Source organism: Felis catus, chromosome X (genome assembly GCF_018350175.1).
Source record: "Felis catus isolate Fca126 chromosome X, F.catus_Fca126_mat1.0, whole genome shotgun sequence".
NCBI classification, from domain to species: domain Eukaryota; kingdom Metazoa; phylum Chordata; class Mammalia; order Carnivora; family Felidae; genus Felis; species Felis catus.
The window spans coordinates 15352692-15373718 of NC_058386.1; the positions used below are offsets into that span (position 1 = coordinate 15352692).

The following is a 21027-nucleotide window of genomic DNA, read 5'->3' on the forward strand; positions in this document are numbered from 1 at the left end:
GGGAAGTTTTCCACTTACGTTGTGTGTGTGTGTGTGTGTGTGTGTGTGTGTGTGTGTGTGTGTGTGTTGTTTACATGTCATTGTTTGCTGTTCGGTGATACTCGCTTAATCCAGCGAAGGTTCCTTGCTCCTGCCACTCTCCTCTGAATAAGAAAGGTATTTCTCTGTGTGGCCTGCATAATTCTTCTTAAAGGGGCGCCTGGGTGGTTCAGTGGGTTGGGCGTCCGACTCTCGATTTTGGCTTGGGGTCATGTTCGTGAGTTCGAGTCCCGCATCGGGCTCTGCGCTGACAGGTGAAGAGCCTGCTTGAGATTCTCTCTCTGCACCTCCCCCACTCGCTCTCTGTATCTTTCTCAAAACAAATAAAAATACACTTTAACAAAAAGAATTCTTCTTAAATAACATGGCAGGCGAGGATGCTTTCCATTTGCATAGCATGGTATTCTTTTGGCAGCTGTACCTACAGATGTTACAGCCAGGATTTCTGGCCTTTCTGCTGCCTTCCTTTATGTACCTTTCCTCCTTGTTTCATTCTAAAGATCCTCTTTTCTGAAAACCATTCTGCTTCATTTGGCTAATTCTCCATCTACTTCCCTTAAAGCTTCCATGCAGAAGTGCCTTCAAGTAGATACTTTTTTAAAACACAGATAAACACCAAAAATACAGCCTCACGCATGCGGTCAAGTGATTTTTGACAAAGGTACCAAGACCATTCAATGGGGGAAGAACGGTCTTTTCAACAAAGAGCGCTGTGAAAAGTGGCTATCACGTGCAAAAGAACAAAGTGGGGCCCTTATCTCAAACCATATACAAAAATGAACTCAAAATGGATCAAAGCTCCTAAACACAAGAGCTAACGCTCTAAAACTCTTCGAAGAAAATGCAGGGAGAGATCTTCAGGACATCAGATTTGGCAGTGGTTTCTTGGATAAGACAGCAAAAGCACAGGCAAAAAAGTAAACAGAGATCAATTGGACTTCGTCAAAATTAAGACCTTTAGCGCATCAAAGCGCACTATTAAGACAGTGAAAAGATAACACAGAGTAGGAGAAAATAGTTACAAATTGCATTTTCTGGTAAAGGATTTAATATCCAGAGTATAAAAAGAACTCTTGAAACTCAACATCAAAAAACCCCCAAACAACCCAATTCAAAAATGGGCCAAAGGTTTTAGTAGCGGCTTCTCTAAAAACACATCTATACTATGTCCACTGAGCACATGAAAGATGCTCCCCATCACTAATCAGTAAGGAAGTGCAAATCAAAACCACAATGAGATACCGTTTCGCACCCACTATCGGCACAGCAGGAAACAGGAAGTGTTGGTGAGGATACAGGATCCTTGTGCCCTGCCGGGAGGAATGTAAAATGTAGTGCCACTGTGGGAAACAGTGTGGCAGAGCCTCAAAAAGTCAACCACGGAATCACCATATGATCCGGCAATTCCACTGCTAGGTTTATGTACCCAAAAGGATTGAAAGCATGGACTCAAACTTGTACACCAATGTTCATAGTAGCATTATTTACAGTAGCAAAAGGTGGAAATACCCCAAATGTCTATCCACGATGAATGGATAAACAAAATGCGGTCTACGCACACAATGGAGTACTATTCAGCCTTAAAAAGGCATGCAGTTCTGATACATACTACAACGTGGATGAACCCTGGGAGCATGCTAAGTGAATAAGCCAGACACAAAAGGACAAGTATTATATGATTCCACTTATATGAGGTACCTAAATGACAAATTCATAGAGACAGAAAGAACAGAGGTTACCAGGGACTGAGGGGAAGGGGAATGGGGAGTTACTGTTGAACACGTACAGAGTTTCGGGGCGCCTGGGTGGCTCGGTCGGTTAAGCGTCCGACTTCGGCTCAGGCGCCGATCTTGCGGTGCGTGGGCTCGAACCCCTCGTCTGGCTCTAGGCCGGCAGCTCAGAGCCTGGAGCCCGTTTCGGATTCTATCTCTCCCTCTCTCTCTCTCTGCCCCTCCCCGGCTTGTGCTCTGTCTCTCTCAAAAATCAATAAACAGTAAAAAAAGAAACACGTACAGAGTTTCTATGCGAGATGACGAAATGTTCTAAAAGTAGATAGTGGTGATGGCTGCACAAAACTGAATATATTTAATGCCAATGGTTAAAGGGTTAAAATGGCAAGTCTTATGCTTATTTTGCAGCAAAAAAATAAATTCTAAGTAAACACACATTACAGAGATAGAACGGGGAAAAAATGGAAAAAAAAAAAAATTTGAAAAGCAGGCACCTTACCTTCCAGGGATGTAACCAGAGCAACATGAAGACAGATGACGGTAAGAAATATCTTGAACGGCAGTAGAAGTTCTTCGGGTCTGCCAGCATGGCCACACTGCCTGCCACAGAAAAACATCCTGGAATAAAATAAGGGGAAAACATCATCATCACAGCACGCCATAATCACAACACAGAAATACCCAAGAGGTCAGTTACTTAACCAAGGCAAACTGCAATCCTGCTTCCTTTAAATTACTCTGGTTCCAGAGAACTGGCAATGCCAGCCGGGCACTGGCTACAAAAAGCAAAACCTCTATTGATTATGGGAAGACCACCCAGTGGGATATCGTATTGCATTCAAAATTATTTTAAAAACCAGGGGCACCTGTGTGGCTCAGCCGGTTAAGCGGACGACTTTCGATTTCGGCTCAGGTCATGATCTCACACAGTTGGTGGGTTTGAGCCCTGCGTCGGGCTCTGTGCTGATGGTACAGAGCCTGCTTAGGATTCTCTCTCTCTCTCTCTCTCTCTCTCTCTCTCTCTCTCTCTCTCTCTCTCTCTCTCTCTGCTCCTCCCCCACTTTCTCTCTCTGTCTCTCTCTCAAAATAAATAAATAAGCTTTAAAAAAATTATTTGAAAAACAAAAACCAGAAACAGACGCACAAATGCAGGAAACAAGATCGTGGTTGCCAGAGGTGAGGAGACAGGCAAAGTAAGTGGCAGGGATTAAGAGGGACAAACTTCCAGTTATGAAATAAATAAGTCACGGGGATGAAAGGTACGGCATAAAAAACAGTCAGAGACACTGTAATAAATTTGTATGGTGTCAGAAGGTAACTACACTGAACCATGGGGAGCATTTCATCGTGTACAGAATTGTCAAATCACCAGGTTGTACACCTGAAACTAATAGAAAGAATATTGCCTGTCAACTATACTTCACTTAAGACTGCGATTTTTTAAAAAGATAGGCAAGGTAGTGCCTGTGAATTTATGGAAAACTTCAATACATGCAAGATATTAAGAGAAGAAATTAAAAACACAAAACACTGCATATATAACTAGTAACGCTATACAAAGGCTGCTTAAAACGATGCTAAGAATCAGAAGGGGTTAGAGAATCCTATAAACATTCTACCCTTACTTATGTTTTATACTGTAAAAGGATTTCCTCTCTGTTACGTGTCAGCTCATGATCAGTGCTTGCATTTTTAGTAGTCAGGAGGGGAGAGTCAACATTTTTTTTTAAAAAGCAAAGTTCGTAACAAAACTGAATTTAAAAGCTCCGTTTACCATTCATGCATCCATGCACCCGACAAACATTTATCGACGGGCAATAAAAAGAAAGGTATCGAGGGGGGTCCGGCACGCTGAGAGAACCGCCAATCCGAAGACCGCGTCCGTCCCTCTCACGGTGGAGGAGCTGGCCAGCAGCACCCCCGATGGGCGGTCGGCGCCAGCAGCCGAGGCTGGCATGGGACGCTGAGGGAGGGAGAGGCCAGGCAGGAGATCACAATCTGCCCACGGGCTCAGGCACAAGCACGCTGAGCGGCCAAAGAGCGGGAGTTCAAAGGTTCTGGCTCTGCCGTGCAACGTCGGCGTGACTCTGGACGAGTCCTTTCCAGTGGCCGAGATGCCCCGTCTAGCCAACTGTGATTAACAGGACCGACCCGAGAGTGCCGCTGTGCTAAGTGAGCACGGTGAAGCCACTAGAAAGGCTAGCCGTACTCTTGACTCGTTGAGTCAACAAATGCCCATTTTGCGCCCTAGTACGTGCAGGGTGAAACAGTGCAGGGGTTATGTGGGTGAGGGCATGGACAGACGAGGATAAAACACAATTTCTCAGTCTCCTGGGAAAGCTGTCAGTCTTTAAGAATCCTGTAATTTCGGGGCGCCTGGGTGGCGCAGTCGGTTAAGCGTCCGACTTCAGCCAGGTCACGATCTCGCGGTCCGTGAGTTCGAGCCCCGCATCAGGCTCTGGGCTGATGGCTCAGAGCCTGGAACCTGTTTCCGATTCTGTGTCTCCCTCTCTCTCTGCCCCTCCCCCGTTCATGCTCTGTCTCTCTCTGTCCCAAAAAACTAAATAAACGTTGAAAAAAAAAAATTAAAAAAAAAAAAAAAGAATCCTGTAATTTCATAGCCATCACCAATGCCACGGAGGTAACTCTTTCCTTGGACACGGCGTGATAACGTCTCAGACCAGGAGGTGAATCCCTCTCCTTCCAAAGAGGGCTTACGTTTTTTAAATCAATAAATTGTATTATATATTAATACACTACGTTCACAAACTGTAAAATGTCTCTGGTTTGGCCCTGCTCTTCAGCACGCTACTCCTCTCTCTCTTCATAATGGCATATGATTGACCCTCCCAAATGAGTCACTCGAACCAGAATGTTCATAGAGCCGTGCAGAGATGTAGCAACGTCTCTCTGGAGGAAAATTTACGTGTCCGCTATAGCTACACGCAACAATATTGATGAATCTCAGAGATACAAAGTTAGATAAAGGGGCCAGACGTGAACGAATGCATATCGTACAGGAGTCCATTCGTGTGACGTACAAAAGCAGGCAAAACTGACGGATGGAGCGAGGAGCAGGGGGAGCGGCTATCCCTGGAAGGGGGTGCGGGTGGAATAATTACAAGCGCGCACAAAGGGGTTTCTGAGGTACAGGTGCCATTCTGTGTGTTCAGTTCCTGAAACTCAATCGAATTGGACACTTATGGGTCTGTCACAAAAAGTTGCATTTAAAAAGTTTAAAAATCAATCTATTTTTTTTATTTCTGAGTGCAGTTCCCCCTCCAAAAGCACTGCTATTCAAAAAACAATCTGTATTTAGTGCACCAAACCTCTACCAAAAAACTCCCTCCCATACACATGCCCTCAGGCTCAACTCTACCTGGAATTTGTAGAACTGACTTAGAAAATTTACTGCACAAATATCTGATTTCAGAGCAGTTTACTTCTGGAAAGGAACTCAGAATTCACCTAGCCTCAAACCCTCATTCGACAGACCAAGGAAGAGGCCCAACCAACATGCTCTAGGCGATGGGTCAAGGTCATCCGGCTGTTTGGTGGGACTCCTACTCTTTCTACCAGACCACAATGCTGTCCTCCTGAGGATCTGTGTCTTTGGAAGTAAACTGTTCTGAATCCACCAGGTGAAGTGAATCAACAAAGTCAAAACGCTATTATATAATTTCAAAATTTTTTGCCACCTCATTCTTGAGCTTTGCCAAGTCCTAGGGGAGGACCTCCTAAGTGGTACATAAGATACGGTCAAAGTTAAATTAGTCAGAGTGCACAGTGACTGGTTATTATGTGCTGGAACTTGGGCCTCTGATCAAAATAAACCACGCCTTTCCACTGAAGAGAGCTTGTACTCAACTCCCAATGACAGCAGGAAAGGCCAGAATGAAGGGCGATTCCAGCAATCATGTTGAAAAGAGAACACAGATCAAGAAGGACTTACTACAGACCAAGTGCCACTGAAAAGACTGCTTTCAGTTGTCAAGGCTGAAATACCTTTCCTCAAGGCTGAATATATATTTCCCAAAGGAGATGTTTGATCACATTTAAAATCATGTGGCTCCTATTGCCTTCTGTACAAACTAGAGAACACCCTGCTAAGTCATCACGTCCTAGGATCACTGACCAAGGAGGAAATCTGTGGATTTTGAAAGCCTTATTCATTATACACAAAACTCATTTTTACCTTTTTGAGCTAGAACTTTTCTTCATTTTCTGGTGTAAGTTGGGTTAGCTCAGTGCTCTCTAGGCCATCGAGAAAGATGATTTGAATAGCCAGCGATTCTTAGCACATTTTCAAGGTGCTAAGCATGGCTGGTGAGATAGCATCAACTGCAAAGAAAACTATCTGCTCGCATTTAAACAGTAAAATCTAGCGGCGTCTGGGTGGCTCAGTCGGTTAAGCGTCTGACTGTTGATTTCAGCTCAGGTCATGATCTCACAGTCGTGAAATGGAGCCCATGTGGGGCTCCGCCCTGACAGCACAGAGCCTGCTTGGGATTCATTCATTCTCTCTCTCTCTCTCTCTCTCTCTCTCTCTCTCGATGCCCCTCCCCTGCTCATGCTTGCATGTGTGCTCTCTCTCTCTCAAAACAAATAAACTTAATAAATAAACAAACAAACAAACAAACAAACAAAGATCATCCAAAATCCATCTTGGTCCAGGGCCCCCTTTTGTGGTTGTGGACTCTGATGTACATGGCTGCCACGACATATGCAATGATCGATTTTTTTTTTTTGACCTAAGTAACAAGAGGTCTGATAATTGTTCCACAAGCCTCCTAGAAAATTTTATGCGTTTGAGAGAAAACAATTAACCCTCAAAAGAGCACGTGATAGACTGACATCTATCTTCTCAGAAGAAACAATGGAAGCCAGAAGACCAAACAAGAACTGTGATATCGTTCACTACCTACAAATCCTCACTGAAACAAATCCTAAAAGATGTACGCAGGCAAACAATGAGATCTGAGATGCAACAAGGAATGAAGGAGAAGGAAAAGTGGTTAATATGTGACCAGGCCCATTCCTAACATTTGTGATATACAGGTTAAGAGTTTGAAAGGAGGTCCGGGGTGAGACGCCTGGGTGGCTCAGTCGGTTGAGCGGCCGACTTCGGCTCAGGTCATGACCTTGCAGTCTGTGAGTTGGAGCCCCATGTCGGGCTCTGTGCTGACAGCTCAGAGCCTGGAGCCCGCTTCGGATTCTGTGTCACCCTCTCTCTCTCCGCCCCTCTGCCACTCGTGCTCTGTCCGTCTCTCTCAAAAACTAAATAAACATAAAAAAAAAAATTAAAACAAAAGGAGATCCGGGTTCCTGGCTGGCTCGGTTGGTAGAGCATGTGATTCTTCCTTTTTTTAAGTTTATTTATGTATTTTGAGACAGAGAGTGTGCAAGTGAGCAGGGGAGAGGCAGAGAGATAGGGAGAGAGAATCCCAAGCAAGCTCTGCACTGTCAGTGCAGAGCCCCACGTGGGGTTCGAATCCAGGAACCACGAGATCAGTGACCCGAGCTGAAGTCAAGAGTTGGATGCTTAATCAACTGAGCCACCCAGGTGCCCCACACGTGACTCTTGATCTCAGGGTCATGAGTTCAAGCCCCACAATGGGCACAGGGCTTACTTAAAAAAAATAAAAGGAGGTCCAATTTGCCCTTATTCTTCTAGGGCTCCATCTCAAATTACAAGAGGCTTTGTGCGTATGCATGCGGATACCCCAGCCTGTACGTTTAACCCCCCTCTCTCCCTGTAAGCAGCTACCCCTTGGTCATCCCTTAGGTCTAAAGGGATGCATACTTGCAGCATGAAGAGGCCTGCTCAGGTCCTAGAAATAGGCACAGAATGACCGGATAGGGGATTCCAGGGTCCCACATTCCAGGTGGGCATCACTTCTTTGTGTTGCAAACTTCTCACCCTTTGGAGAGGCTATGACTAGGGAAGGGCCAGAGAGGGACCTTCTAACGCATGAGACACAGGTCAGACACCCCAGTTTCCCAGAGCTAACGGGGGCACTATATACTGGTAAATCCAAATGAATGTTTACTGTATAAAACATTAATATCTTGCAGGGATAAATGAAACATGATAGCATAAAAATATGACACCTATATTATTTACATATACAGTATATAATACAGATATATATATCAATTAGGAGGTAAAAAAAAATGAAATTAAGAAGTTAAAGTCTTCTGGGGCACCTGGGTGGCTGAGTAGGTTAAGCATCTGACTCTTGATTTCAGCTCAAGTCACGATCTCACGGTTCACGAGATCAAGCCCCGAGTCGGGCTCTGCACTGACAGTGCGGAGCCTGCTTGGGATTCTCTGTCTCCCTCTCTCGCTCTGCTCCTCCCCCATTCATGCACGCTCTCTCCTTCTCTCTCTCTCTCTCAAAACGCATATTAAAAAATGTATATATAAATGGACTAAATGGTTCAATTAAAAGGCAAAGATCATCAGACTGGAAAAAAAGAATCCAAATATGCTATTTACAAGGACACAACTAGAACATAATGATACAGCAAGTTTGAAAACAAGAGGACGGGAAAGATGTGCGATGCCAATACTAAGCAAAAGAAAATATACTAAGTTTTTACTATATTATCAGATTATACTAATATCAGACAAATAATGCTTTCATTTTTTTAAAAGTTTTATTTATGTATTTTGAGAGAAAGAGAGAGAGACCATGTGGGCGGGGAAAGGGTACAGAGAGCTGAAGTCCCGGAGAGAAAGAATCCCAAGCAAGCTTTGCACTGCCAGCAGAGGGCTTGAACTCACGAACCCTGAGATGGTGACCTGAGCCGAAGCAGCCGGCGTGTGTGCATTCGCTCTCTCTCTCTCTCTCTCTCTCAAACTCTTCCCTCCCTCCTTTTTCAATTTTAAGTAAATGTTAGGCCTTGTATTTTTCTCTCCATGTCTCTGAGCTTTTCTTTTGTATTTCATATCTGGAGCTCCAGTTTGCTTCATTAGGCCCATAAGCTCACACAGAAATGGTTCCTTTGTTTACACTACCTCCTTGAGTTCTTGCTTTCCCTTCATCTCCGGCCTGGTAATTCTTTTCTCTCTTGTTAGCTCTTTGCTATATTTAAGAAAATGCTCTTAATATTTTGTTCACAATTTTTTATTGTATCCAGCAGAAGGTTTGGTGTGAATAACTGAACCCAATATATTCTTGGATCACTGAAGAAAATTTTTTTTCTGAGGTATTCGCTGAATCAGGGTCTTTTAGTCGACTTCGAATCGAAATTTAGTTATGTTCTTACTAATAGTTTCCTGATTCTTTTTTCAGAGTAGTTAAACATATAACCAGAGACTCTAGGGGGGGAAAAAAAGCAATCTTGAGATTCTCTGACTTCTTTGACAGTTGAATGATCCAAGTCAACTGCTTCATTTGCACTGAGAACCTCTCCAGTACCTCCCTTTTCGATTTCCACTTGTGCAAGTCTGGTTAGTCAACACTTATGACTCACTGTAAATATCTCAAAGGCATAAAATTTTCTAGGAGGCTTGCGGAACAATTATCACACCTCTTGTGACTTAGGTCAAAAAAAAATATCGATCATTGCAGATGTCGTGGCAGCCATGGTATAATCAAATTATGGCAATTAACCAGAGGTAACAGAGCATAACCCTTACCGAGACCTGCCCTAAAGTGGTCTCAAGCTATTGCCCCCCTCCTTTTAAATCTTATTCTCTAGTTATTCTATATTTAGATAAAGATAGATTTAGCATTTATTGCCGTTCAAAGTTGCACTGATGGCATCCATATCTTTCAAAATATGCTCGTTGTTAGTATGTTTAAAGAAATTGAAGAGATCTAGCACATTTCTTGGAGGGGTCCAGCAGGGCTATGGCATACAGTCATGTAGCTTATACACACTGTACAACCCCAGGGATTGCCATGCACATCAGAGTCCGCAACCACAAAAGGGGGCCCTGGACCAAGATGAATCTTGGGTGATCTTTCTTTCTTTCTTTCTTTCTTTCTTTCTTTCTTTCTATTTTTTAATTTTTTAATTTGTTGGTTTTTTAAAATTTATTTATTTTTAAAGTTTACTTATTTGTTTTGACTCTCCTGAGTAGCTTAAGTAGCTTACGGACTGAGCCACCCAGGTGCCCCAAATAATACTTTAAAGCAAAGAGCGTTACCTGTAACTAAAATGGTTCACTCCTAAAAGGTTCAATTCAATAGGGAGATGACAAATTTACATCTCTATTATCATTCGGTAAAATTCAAATAAGAAAGCCACTAAGGATACAGAATATTTGAATGACACATTTAACGAACCTGACTTAAAGACCATGTATGAACCCTCCACTCCATTTGGAGTATTTATGAAAACCAAGCCATACAAGAAGTCTCAAAATTGTTTTACAGAATTGGGGAAAAGAAAAGGAGCATGTTCTCTGACCACAAGACAATCAAGCCATAACAAAAAGTTAAACTGTTATTTAACAAATAACTTAGAGGTCAAAGAAGAAGCCATAACATATATTAGAAAATATTTGATAATATAATAAAAACACTTTTTCAAAACATGTGGGGTACAGCTAAAGATCTGTAAAGTTTACATCTTAAATGTACATATTAGAGGGGCGCCTAGGTGGCTCAGTCGGTTAAGTGTCCGACTTCAGCTCAGGTCATGATCTTGAGGTTCTTGGGTTCAAGCCCCGCATCGGGCTCTATGCTGACAGCTCCAAGCCTGGAGCCTGCTTCTGTGTCTCTCTCTCTCTCTCTGCCCCTCCCCGACATGCACGCGTGTGCGCACGCTCTCTTTCTCTCAAAAATCTATTTAAAAAAATGTTTTTTAATTTAAATAAATTAAATACATAAAAACTTTAAATGTACATATTAGAAAACAAGAAAGCCTTAAAATTAATAACTTAAGCTCCTTCTCAAGAAGTTTGAGAAAAAAAACCCAGCAAATTAAACCCAAAGAATTAGGGGGCGCCTGGGTGGCTCTGTTGGTTGAGCCTCCAACTTCAGTTCAGGTCATGATCTCACAGTTCATGAGTTCGAGCCCCGCGTCGGGGTCTGTGCTGACAGCTCAGAGCCTGGAGCCTGCTTCGATTCTGTTGTCTCCCTCTCTCTCTGCTTCTTCCCCACTCGTGCTATGTATCTCTCTGTCTCTCAAAAATAAATAAAACATTAAAAATAACCAAAGAATTAGAAAGGAAATAACAAAAATAAAAGCATAAAATAATGATATAGAAAAAAAAGACATAAAATAAAGGTTATTAACATAGCCCAGGTTGGTGTTTGAAAAGAAAATTCTGGCAAATTTAAGAGGAGGGGAGGGAGGGAGGCAAAGGGGGAAGAAAAGAGAGAGTGAGTATCAGCAAATAACCAATGGAAAGAATTTAAAAAGCAACATAACTGAAAATCCTATAAACATACAAGATTGAAGGATTTTAGGAATAACTTTATTCAATAATTTTGAAAATCTAGGCAGAAATGGGCAAATCCCTATGTAAAACATACAACTTACCAACAATCAAGAAGAAATAGTAAACATGAATCGATGTATAACCATTAAGTCTCAAAAAATTTCCCAAAGACAAAGTCTGGTCTCAGATGTTTACACTGGTGATTCTAGCAAATGTTTAAAAAACAAGAATTTCAGTCTCACAAACACTCCAGGAACGGAGACAGACAGCACAACCTAACTCATTTTCACCAGGCTAGGACAACCCTGATGCCAAAACCTGACAAGGAAAGTCCTCACAGTTTGACCCATTTCATAAATCAAATGAGACTATTTACAGAAGTCTCTGCAATGCTCACAGAAATGTCTAGCAGCAGTTTCAAATCTTGTAAACTGGGGTAATTTGAATAAATATAGCACAAAAGGAACCACTCCAAACTTCAGCAACAAAATGTTTTGAAGATAAAGTCATCGAGAACTAAAGCCAGCAATGCCGTAAAAAGAAATGACCGCTCATATGCCCCCAAACACCCATGTCCTAACGATGACAGAAACTCGGTTAACCGGTAAGTGCTGCATATGAACTCCAAAATGGCAGCTTTGTGTGTCATTTATCATAGCGAAGTCAAGTCAAGGGGGAACCATATGGCATGACTGTAATATGAAGCTTTCACGTCTCTAGAAGCAAATGGAAGGACATGATTCGTTGGGTCTTGACCGTGCAAAATGATTTCCTCAGGAAGCATTAAGCGCTTTCTAACGCAGGGGGAAGAAAAGCTTTATTCGATACAAGTGAATGCGATACCACATGTGCAAGATTAGAAATAAATCGTGCGCTTAAAGAAAACAAAACTCTGTGAGAGGCGTTCTACTTTTCAACTCCCTCAGTCATCTCCAGATTTCTCTGCTGCCCTACCTGCAATCCACTATCCTCTTGATTACCCATGTGTGAATTACCCAAAGGCAAAGCGAAAGCCTGCTTTGTCTCTCCCCTCAGTCTTCAGGCTCCTCTCCCAACGCCCGGTAAATACGTCGAACAAAAGCATGCCTGGTAGAGGGGCGCCTGGGTGGCGCAGTCGGTTAAGCGTCCGACTTCAGCCAGGTCACGATCTCGCGGTCCGTGAGTTCGAGCCCCGCATCAGGCTCTGGGCTGATGGCTCGGAGCCTGGAGCCTGTTTCCGATTCTGCGTCTCCCTCTCTCTCTGCCCCTCCCCCGTTCATGCTCTGTCTCTCTCTGTCCCAAAAATAAAAATAAAAAACGTTGAAAAAAAAAAAAAATTTAAAAGCATGCCTGGTAGAGCCGTCCGCCTGCCTTCGAATCCAGGCTCCACCACCTACAGTGTGACCTTAATCTGTCCCTTAAATTCTCTGGACATAAATTCTTCATCTGGGGGCACCTGGGTGGCTCATTTGGTTAAGTACCCGACTCTTGGTTTTGGCTCAGGTCACGATCTCACGGGTCGTGGGCTCGAGCCCCGCGTCGGGCCCTACGCTGACAGCACGGAGCCTGCTTGGGATTCTCTGTCTCCCTCTCTCTCTCTCTCTCTCTGCCCCTCCCCTGCTCGTGTGCACATGTGCTCTCTCCCTCTCAAAATAAAAAAATAAACTTTAAGATTTTGGAATTATTTCCTACATTCATCTAGTTTTGCTAATGTTGTTGTTTCAAGTTTTTATTTAAATTCTAGTTAGTTAACATATATGGTGAAATTGGTTTCAGGGGTAGAATTTAGTGATTTTTCACTTACGTACAATACCCACTGCTCATCACAAGTGCCCTCCTTAGTACCCATCACCTATTCAGCCCATCTCCCGTCCACCTCCCTCCATTTGTTCTCTGTCATTAAGTCTCTTAGCATTCATCTAGTTTACAAAAATTTATTGAGGTTCTGTTACGTGCAAGGTACTATACATGGGACCTATGATACTACGATAAACAGGACAGATATCTTTCCTGCCCTCCAGAACTCACAGCCACTATGCACTTGGATTCACTGGTCATTGGTGTAGCCAAATAAATAGTGACTTTATTTTTTTTAACTTTCTCTTCATGGTCCATACGAGTCAACTTAGCCTAAAAACAAAAACAAGGCACCAGAACACAACATCCTCTCCTGTATAGACTCAGTCTCCACCTCACCCCCACCCCAGCGGCATGCAACTCCACCCACAGCAGGCACTCAAAAAAAGATGTTTTAATTGATTTGGTCTGGAATCTGTGGCTACACAATAATTTCATCAATATGGAGAGGAAAAAAAATAGGAGACTCTCCTTACAAGCCTCCTCAAGATGGTGATCTGCACCGAAAGATGGGGACAGGGGTGGGGCAGAAGTACACGGTTTGTATCATCAGGAGATCGTATTTGAGAAGAAGTGAGGTACGAAGGAAAGCAAACCACCCGCCAGTATTCTGTGTCCTTCCTTGCTTTTGTCATCACACGGGGCCAACCCCTGCTTCAAGTCCCAGCGTGGCCATTCACTAGCTGGGTGACCTTGCTCAGACATTTTAACCTCATTTACAATAATAACTTATCGGGATTTAACATAGTAACAACGTGTATTATTTATCATTTAAATTATAATAGGATTGTTCTAATTTACATTAACTGCAATAAACCGTTGTATCAGTTACAAGATTTCTATTGTTTACACCAGTCAAGAACCAGAAATAAGCAATATTTAGGTGTCTCAAAGGAAACAGGAAGTATAAGTCAGTAGCGGTTTAAAAAGTCCTGTGTAGGGGTGCCTGGGTGGCTCAGTCGGTTAAGCATCCGACTTCAGCTCAGGTCGTGATCTCGCAGTTCGGGGGTTCGAGCCCCGCGTCGGGCTCTGTGCTGACAGCTCGGAGCCTGGAGCCTGCTTCGGATTCTGGTCTCCCTCTCTCTCTGCCTCTCTCTCTCTCAAAAATAAGTAAACATTAAAAAAATTCTTTTAATTCCGTGTAGAAGAGTTGGGAGCAGAAATCTGGTTGGGAGGAGCCTTTGGAAGCTTCATGGGCACAGCCCTTTAGGTAAGAAAGAGAATGTTCAGGGGCGCCTGGGTGGCTCAGTCAGTTGAGCGTCCAACTTCAGCTCAGGTCGTGATCTCACGGTTCACGAGTTGAGTCCCTCATCAGGCTCTCTGCTATCAGCGCAGAGCCCACTTCGGATCCTCTGTCCCTCCTCTCTCTCTGCCCCTCCCCCTCGGATGCTCTCTCTCTCTCTCCCCCAAAATAAAGTTTTTTTTTAAAAAGAAAGAGAATGTTCAGTAGTCCATTTCAATGTGTGAGAAGAGCTATTGGAGACAGGGAAGTCAGTCCAGGGAGAAGGAAAGGGGAAAAGAGTGAAACCAAATCCCAAAGAGTTCTCTGGAAATGATCGTTTTCCTTCCCCAGAGTTTATTGCGCCACATAACTTCAAAATCTGTACCCATTAGTGAAAGTTCTCAAAAAAACAACTGGACTAGCAAGAAGAAATGGTTCCACAATAGAATCCCTGAGGAAAAGAAAATGTCTACAGAAGAAGCCTCCAAGTGGGAGTGAGGAGTTTAAAAACAAAACAAAACAGAATACAGTAGTTAAGGGGATGGGGATTTGAAATGAAGGGAGGTCATTTGAGGGAAAAAAAAAAAACAATCAAATATGTTCATTATTTCTACAATACTATCACATAGAAATAGCCTCACTCACCTGACAGGAAGTTCAAAAGGAAAGATGGAGACTCTGCACAAATCTGAAAATGAAAAAAAAAAAATTAGATCAATGGCAAGTTGGCTTCTTGGCACCATAACGCTTCAAGCTACCATCAGCCCATCAGCCATGGCCCACAGACCACCCTGCCATATACCAGGGCTTGAACTTGGAAGCAGAGTTAACAAAAGAAATGGAGGAAGCAAACCCTGCTCTTAAGGAACTCATTTTAAACTGAAGACCAGCCCAAAGCCACTGTTGGGGAGGAGAGGGTTAATGTTTTAGTAGCGTTTATGACTGCTCAGTCTCAGGCTTCATTAACAGCATCATAGGGGCACTGGAGAATGCAATGCCCGGGTCGGCGGGGGAAGGGAGTCCCTTCTAGAAACCATGCTTTATCAGATATTTCTTTATGTTTTTGTGACTTAACTTCCCTAGAACATAAACTCCTTGATACCAAGAATTGGGTCATTTATGTTTCTTGTGCCCCTAAAGCCAGAGGCAGAATTCTTTCTCCACAGAGGGACCACATAAATAACCATATTGACTGTTACGTGTGGCTCAGAATTGGAAGGGGGATGTGGGGGTATGGGCAGTGACCTGAGTGAGGGACAAGGCAGATGCATACCGGCGAAAGGGAAAGGGATGCCCACCCAAAGCAGAGTGCAATGTTGACAAACTGACTTGTATCTTTCAGAATATTCCATTACGCTTTACTTCGAAACCAAAACACTGGTGTGACTATTAACTCAAAGAGTTAATATGCTTCATACGAGAAGAGAACTCACTTCATACAATGGTGTCCCCTCATGTGAAATACAGGCATAACGGTTTTCAAATCAAGATTTGTTAAGAGGAAACAATCTATAGGTGATCTTGGAACCAAGTGACCTACTTCTGGCTTCAGTCAACAGACAGAAGTTCAATGCTCAACGAAGAATCCAAGATATGAATTCAAAGAACAAATAAGGAGTCATGGTGAGTTTCTATTGATCATGATATGTTCTTTACCAAAAAAAAAAAAAAAAAAGTAGTTCTTGGGACACCTGGTGGCTCAGTTGGTAGAGCCTGTGACTCCTGATCTTGGGGTTGTGAGTTCGAGCCCCACACTGGGTACAGAGATTACTTAAAAATAAAATCTTAGAAAAAAAAGTAGCTCTTAATAAAGTCTGATATGTCAGAAAAACTTCATTAAGCAATGTTTAAAGAAGACAAAACCGAAGGCCAAGCATGACATCCTGTCCTAGGATGAACAAATTGCAAACACATGGCCCAATGCTCAATGTGGAATGAATGTAGGATTAACAAGTGAAAAACATTCAGATAATCAAACAGAGAAACAAATCGACTGTGACTTGAGTATGGAAATAATTTCACTTCACATTTGTGCAAATGAGGGTTTTCTACCTAGGGATTTTGATGAAATTTCACAACTCAAGAACATTGCCTCTTCAAAACCTTATCGATAACCACAATAAAGCACAAAGGTTTTTGGTAACCAAGTTTATTAATAAACAACATGAGGCTCTCTCTGCTCCTTTGGAGTACTTTCAGGTAAAAAAAGAAGGCAAACAACAATGAGGTTTGTTTTGCCCACTGGAGGAAAAAATTTTAAAGGCCAGTAATATCCAGAGCTAGGGAGCATGTGGGGAAATGAACAGTCACATACAGTGTTGGTGGAAACATCAACTTTGAGAGAATAGTTCAGCTAGGTTTTGAAATGTGAAGGGTGTATAGCTTTTGATTCAGAAATTCTAATTCCAGAGGTTGTCCCTACAGAAACATTGATACACATACACACAAAAAAGCTGTCGTTGCAGCTTCCGGTGTGGGGGAAGCTTAAGCACCCATCAGCAGATGAACAGTTAAATAAAGAATGGCCCATCCGGGGGCACCTGGGTGGCTCAGTCGGTTAAGCGTCCGACTTCGGCTCAGGTCACGATCTCGCGGTTTGTGAGTTCGAGCCACGCGTCAGGCTCTGTGCTGACAGCTCGGAGCCTGGAGCCTGCTTCCGATTCTGTGTCTCCCTCTCTCTGTCCCTCCCCGCTCACACTGTCTCTCTCCTTCAAAAATAAATAAACATGAAAAAAAAATAATGGTCCATCCATATTATGGAATATTATGCAATGCTTAAGAAAATGAAGTTGACCTACATGTATTGACATATAGAGATCGTGAGTACATGTCAGCCAGAAGAAAAAAAATCAAGTATTCCTAATAATACATAAACTAGGATCTGGTAAGAAAGAAGCAAAGCTCTACGTGTGCATACTTATTTAAGTAGGGGCAAGTGCAAATGCACATGAAAAAGCCTGGAAGGAAACCCACCAAGCCTCCACAGAACGCAGTGTGATGGGGGAAAAGGATGAACACAAGACACGTATTTGTGTATTGCTTATGCAATGAAATCTATTTCTTCCAGCTAAGAAAAGCAGGAGAGAAGGAGAGCCAAGACATCCAGGTTCTCCAGAAAGAGCTCCCAAATCAAGCTCAGAGGGAGGGAGGCTGACCAGGAGCTAATGCCATCCATGGCTCAGCTGGAGGCCATGTCCGCTGGCCCTGCCCTAATCCACTTAGAAAGAAAGAGAGACCATGTGGGCGGGGAAAGGGTACAGCGACTGCCAATGTTTGGGCTCCTTACATCACTGAAAGGAAAGGGCAAGTCACAAAAGGAACCGTATCGACTTATGTAAGACATGGCACAGAACAGAGAAAGTTCTCAGAGAACAGCAAATTCACCGACGGCTGCGATTAACTGAAACCTCCCGCAGTTGCAGACTGCCCCAGAGCATGACATCCGGGAGGCTGGAAGTACATCCAACTTCCTCCATTTATCAAGCTGGCTAAAAGCCAGGGTAATACCAGCGCGAGCAGGGAGAGAAAAAGGGTAAGCAGACTGGACAAGTGGTTTGGGTGGGAAGAAATGCTGCGTATATGGTCAGAGCCCCGCTCCAGTGTCAAGTAAGCTCTCAGAGAGGCAAGCCCCATCCAAGGATCGGGACTCCCGAGCTCACAGACCGCAGAGGCCCTGGGTGCCGGCCACAGGACCCAAGCATCCTGGGGGTAATCAGCAGAAGAGGCCAAGCACACAAGTAACAGCCAGCCAGCCCCAGGCAGTTGTACCACTGCCCTCTGGGGCAATGCGAAGCTGGTCCAGGGATCAATTTAAAAAACAAAAAGAAAAACCCCGCTGGCTGGCTGGCTGGCTGGCTGGCGACACATGGCGACACAAGGCCCTCCTGGAAGACTCAGCACGTCATTTGAAACCTAATGATTAAGTAGTGGCCCGGACCGAGGGACAGAGAATGGCAGAGGGTTCCTGGCATTGACACCACCATGGAAGAAAGGACCAGAGAACACAGAGGCTGTGATAAATCGGGAACGAGGGCAGAAATCAACAAAGAGAAGCTTCTCACACTAGTAGGAAGAGCAAATTGCACTGTCAGAGATGACGCTGAAGGTTAGGCTTGTGGGCACGCACAGAAGGCCAGGGATATGCAGGTTCTGGACTGGAGAGTAGTGGGTATCACCATCGAGGCACAAACAAAAGAGGGATGGCAGAACCGTGCGGCGGTCCCGCTGCTGATCAGACCCAACCTAATAAGATCTTCGCCCACACAGACTGCTCGACAAGAGTTAAATTGTGACAAGGCTCTGGAAAACTCTAAAGATAATTCAGGCAACAAACATTTACTGAATGCCTACCACATGCCAATAACAGGGCCACTCCATATGGCTCCGCAGGCTGCACCCTGCCGAAGGGTGCCCGGCCAAGAGGAACTTCGGAGCCTGAATCCAGAATGTCGAGTTTTCTGGAAGCGCCAGATGCACCGGCTGCAGACTCTGTCACAGGCATGGCAGGAGCTCTGAGGAAGGAAACTCAACCAGTGCAGGGAAATGGATGCAGGCACGGAACACCTCGAGGAGGTAACTAACAGTCATGCTGCATCCCAAAGGGTGCACGACCCCTTTTACGTGAAGAAATGGGAAAGAGCATTCCGGAGAGGAAACAGCCTAAATCAAGACACAGAGCCCATGACCGGCACGGAGTGGGCAGGACTTGGAATCAGCTGACGTTCCTGACGCATAAAGAGCAAAGCAGAGGATGGCCAGAAGGGACCCTGGAGAGATGGAGCAGAAAACCAATGGAACGTATTAAAAATATGTGAATGGGGCGCCCGGGTGGCTCAGTCGGTTGAGCGTCCGACTTCGGCTCAGATCATGATGTCACCGTTAGTGGGTTCAAGCCCCGCTTCGGGCTCTGTGCTGACATCTAGGAGCCTGGGGCCTGCTTCACATTCTGTGTCTCCCTCTCTCTCTGCCCCTTCCCCTGTCATGCTCTGGCTCTGGCTCTGTCTGTCTGTCTCTCTCTCTCTCAAAAATAAATAAAAAACATTTTAAAAAATTTAAAAAAATACATCATGTGAATGGACTGGGAAAAATTCACACTGCGTGTCCACAGGGAGATCGTGATGGATCATGACTAATAGCCGCTGAGTACACAAGACACTCACAGGAAAAAGAAAAAAAAGGCAGCTAGGTGTTCTCCAGCTCTCCGAGGGGCAGAGGAGGAGAAACGGTGGCTTAAACCATAGCCCAAGATTTAAGTTAAACAGGAGGACGGATGCCCTGGTGTTGATCGCTGTTCTTTTGCAGAAGTGACTAAGAGAGCTTGGGGAATTGCTTTCTCAAACATCTAAGGAGATGACCTCATCGTGCCTGTGGTAAATGGAACAGACCAGGCCAGGGAAAGTAGCTGCCATACTATTTTTCCTACACTCAACTCCTTTCCTCTCTCCCCCCTCCCCATTGTTCTCTCTGCCCTTCCCTTCAACAGGCGTTAACTTGTTTCACTGTGCTTCGCCTGATTGAGCCTCAAGGATACTGCGGGGAGGTTTTGGGGTTTACAGATTGAAGGGTTGTGGCAAATGGAAGGGTTGTGACAATCCTGCATTAAGCAGGTCTGTCGCTACCTCCCTTCCAACAGCATTTGCTCACTTTCTGTCTCTAGGTCACGTTTTGCTCATCCTCACAATATTTCAACCTTGTTCATCATTATTGTATTTGTTATAGTGATCTGTGGTCAGTGATTACAAGTTGCTGACAGCTCAGATGATGGTTAGCATTTTTTAGCAATAAAGTATTTTTGAATTCAGGCGCGTACGCTGTTTTGTGCAATGCGATTATCGTACGCTTGGCAATTAATATGTAACGCTTCCAACAAAGTGTAAACATAACTTTCATACGCGCTTGGGAGACCAAAAACTTCATCTGACTTGCTTTATTGTGGTGGTCTGGACCCAAACCCACAATATCTCTCCAGCGTACCCATACTCTCCTTCGCCCTACAATGTCCCTCCTTTCCTTCTCTCCCCTTACCTAGCTTGACATTTGCCAAATTACTCCAAGACCTCAAATGTGGACGGTTACCTCTGTCCAGAGCTGGAAGAGCGGTATAGAAGCCCGCGTGCCAAGGACCCACCATGGAATGACTCCCTGATAATCAGATCCAACTCTCTGAGGGAGGCAACCACAGCCCTCCACAGGACAAGGTGCAATTAAAGGTGTTTCATAACAAAGCATCACTTGCTCTAGGGTACAAATAATTACCACCTTAAAAGTAAATACGTCTGCGAGGACATACCAATTAGTTCTTTCTCAGAGCGTTAGTTTACGGTTTCACAAAAAGAATATTTTTAACTTTTAAGTTTATTTATTTTGAGAGAGAGAGAGCACAAGCAGGGGAGGGGCAGGTATAGAGGGAGACAGAGAGAATCCCAAGCAGGCTCCGCACCGTCAGCACAGAGCCGGACACGGGGCTCAATCTCACAATCTCACGAACCACGAGATTGCGACCTAAGCCAAAATCAAGAGTCGGACACTTAACGGACTGAGCCACCCAAGTGCCCCTGAAAGAATACTTTTTTTAAATACAAGTCTTAGACTAAACTATACATTCATACAAAGTTAACCCGAGGCAAACCATCTTCCGTTTCTTTGGAAACATTTCGCCACAAAAACTGAATTTAGGTCACCACCACAACCTTAAATCGACCCCAATTGTCATACCCGGGATTTTCTAACTCCTAACTTCCCTTTCCACTGGGTAGCAACAAATTCTGGGCATTTCCCTCTACTTGAACTATGTTTTGATATTG

At 44.0% G+C, this 21027-nt stretch overlaps 1 protein-coding gene across 4 annotated transcripts in view; it reads right to left on the bottom strand.

Moving 5' to 3' along the window:
• The window catches only part of ADGRG2 (adhesion G protein-coupled receptor G2), a 123614-nt gene that overhangs the window by 67302 nt on the left and 35285 nt on the right, over positions 1-21027 (bottom strand). For all 4 annotated transcript variants that reach the window (XM_045051260.1, XM_023249384.2, XM_045051259.1 and 1 more), the window contains exons 2-3: positions 14870-14912; positions 2269-2387 (exon numbers count right to left, since the gene is read on the bottom strand). In XM_045051260.1, coding sequence (XP_044907195.1) covers positions 2269-2386 — 118 coding nt within the window. In that variant the 5' untranslated portion in view covers position 2387; positions 14870-14912. The remainder of the gene's footprint in view (positions 1-2268; positions 2388-14869; positions 14913-21027) is intronic.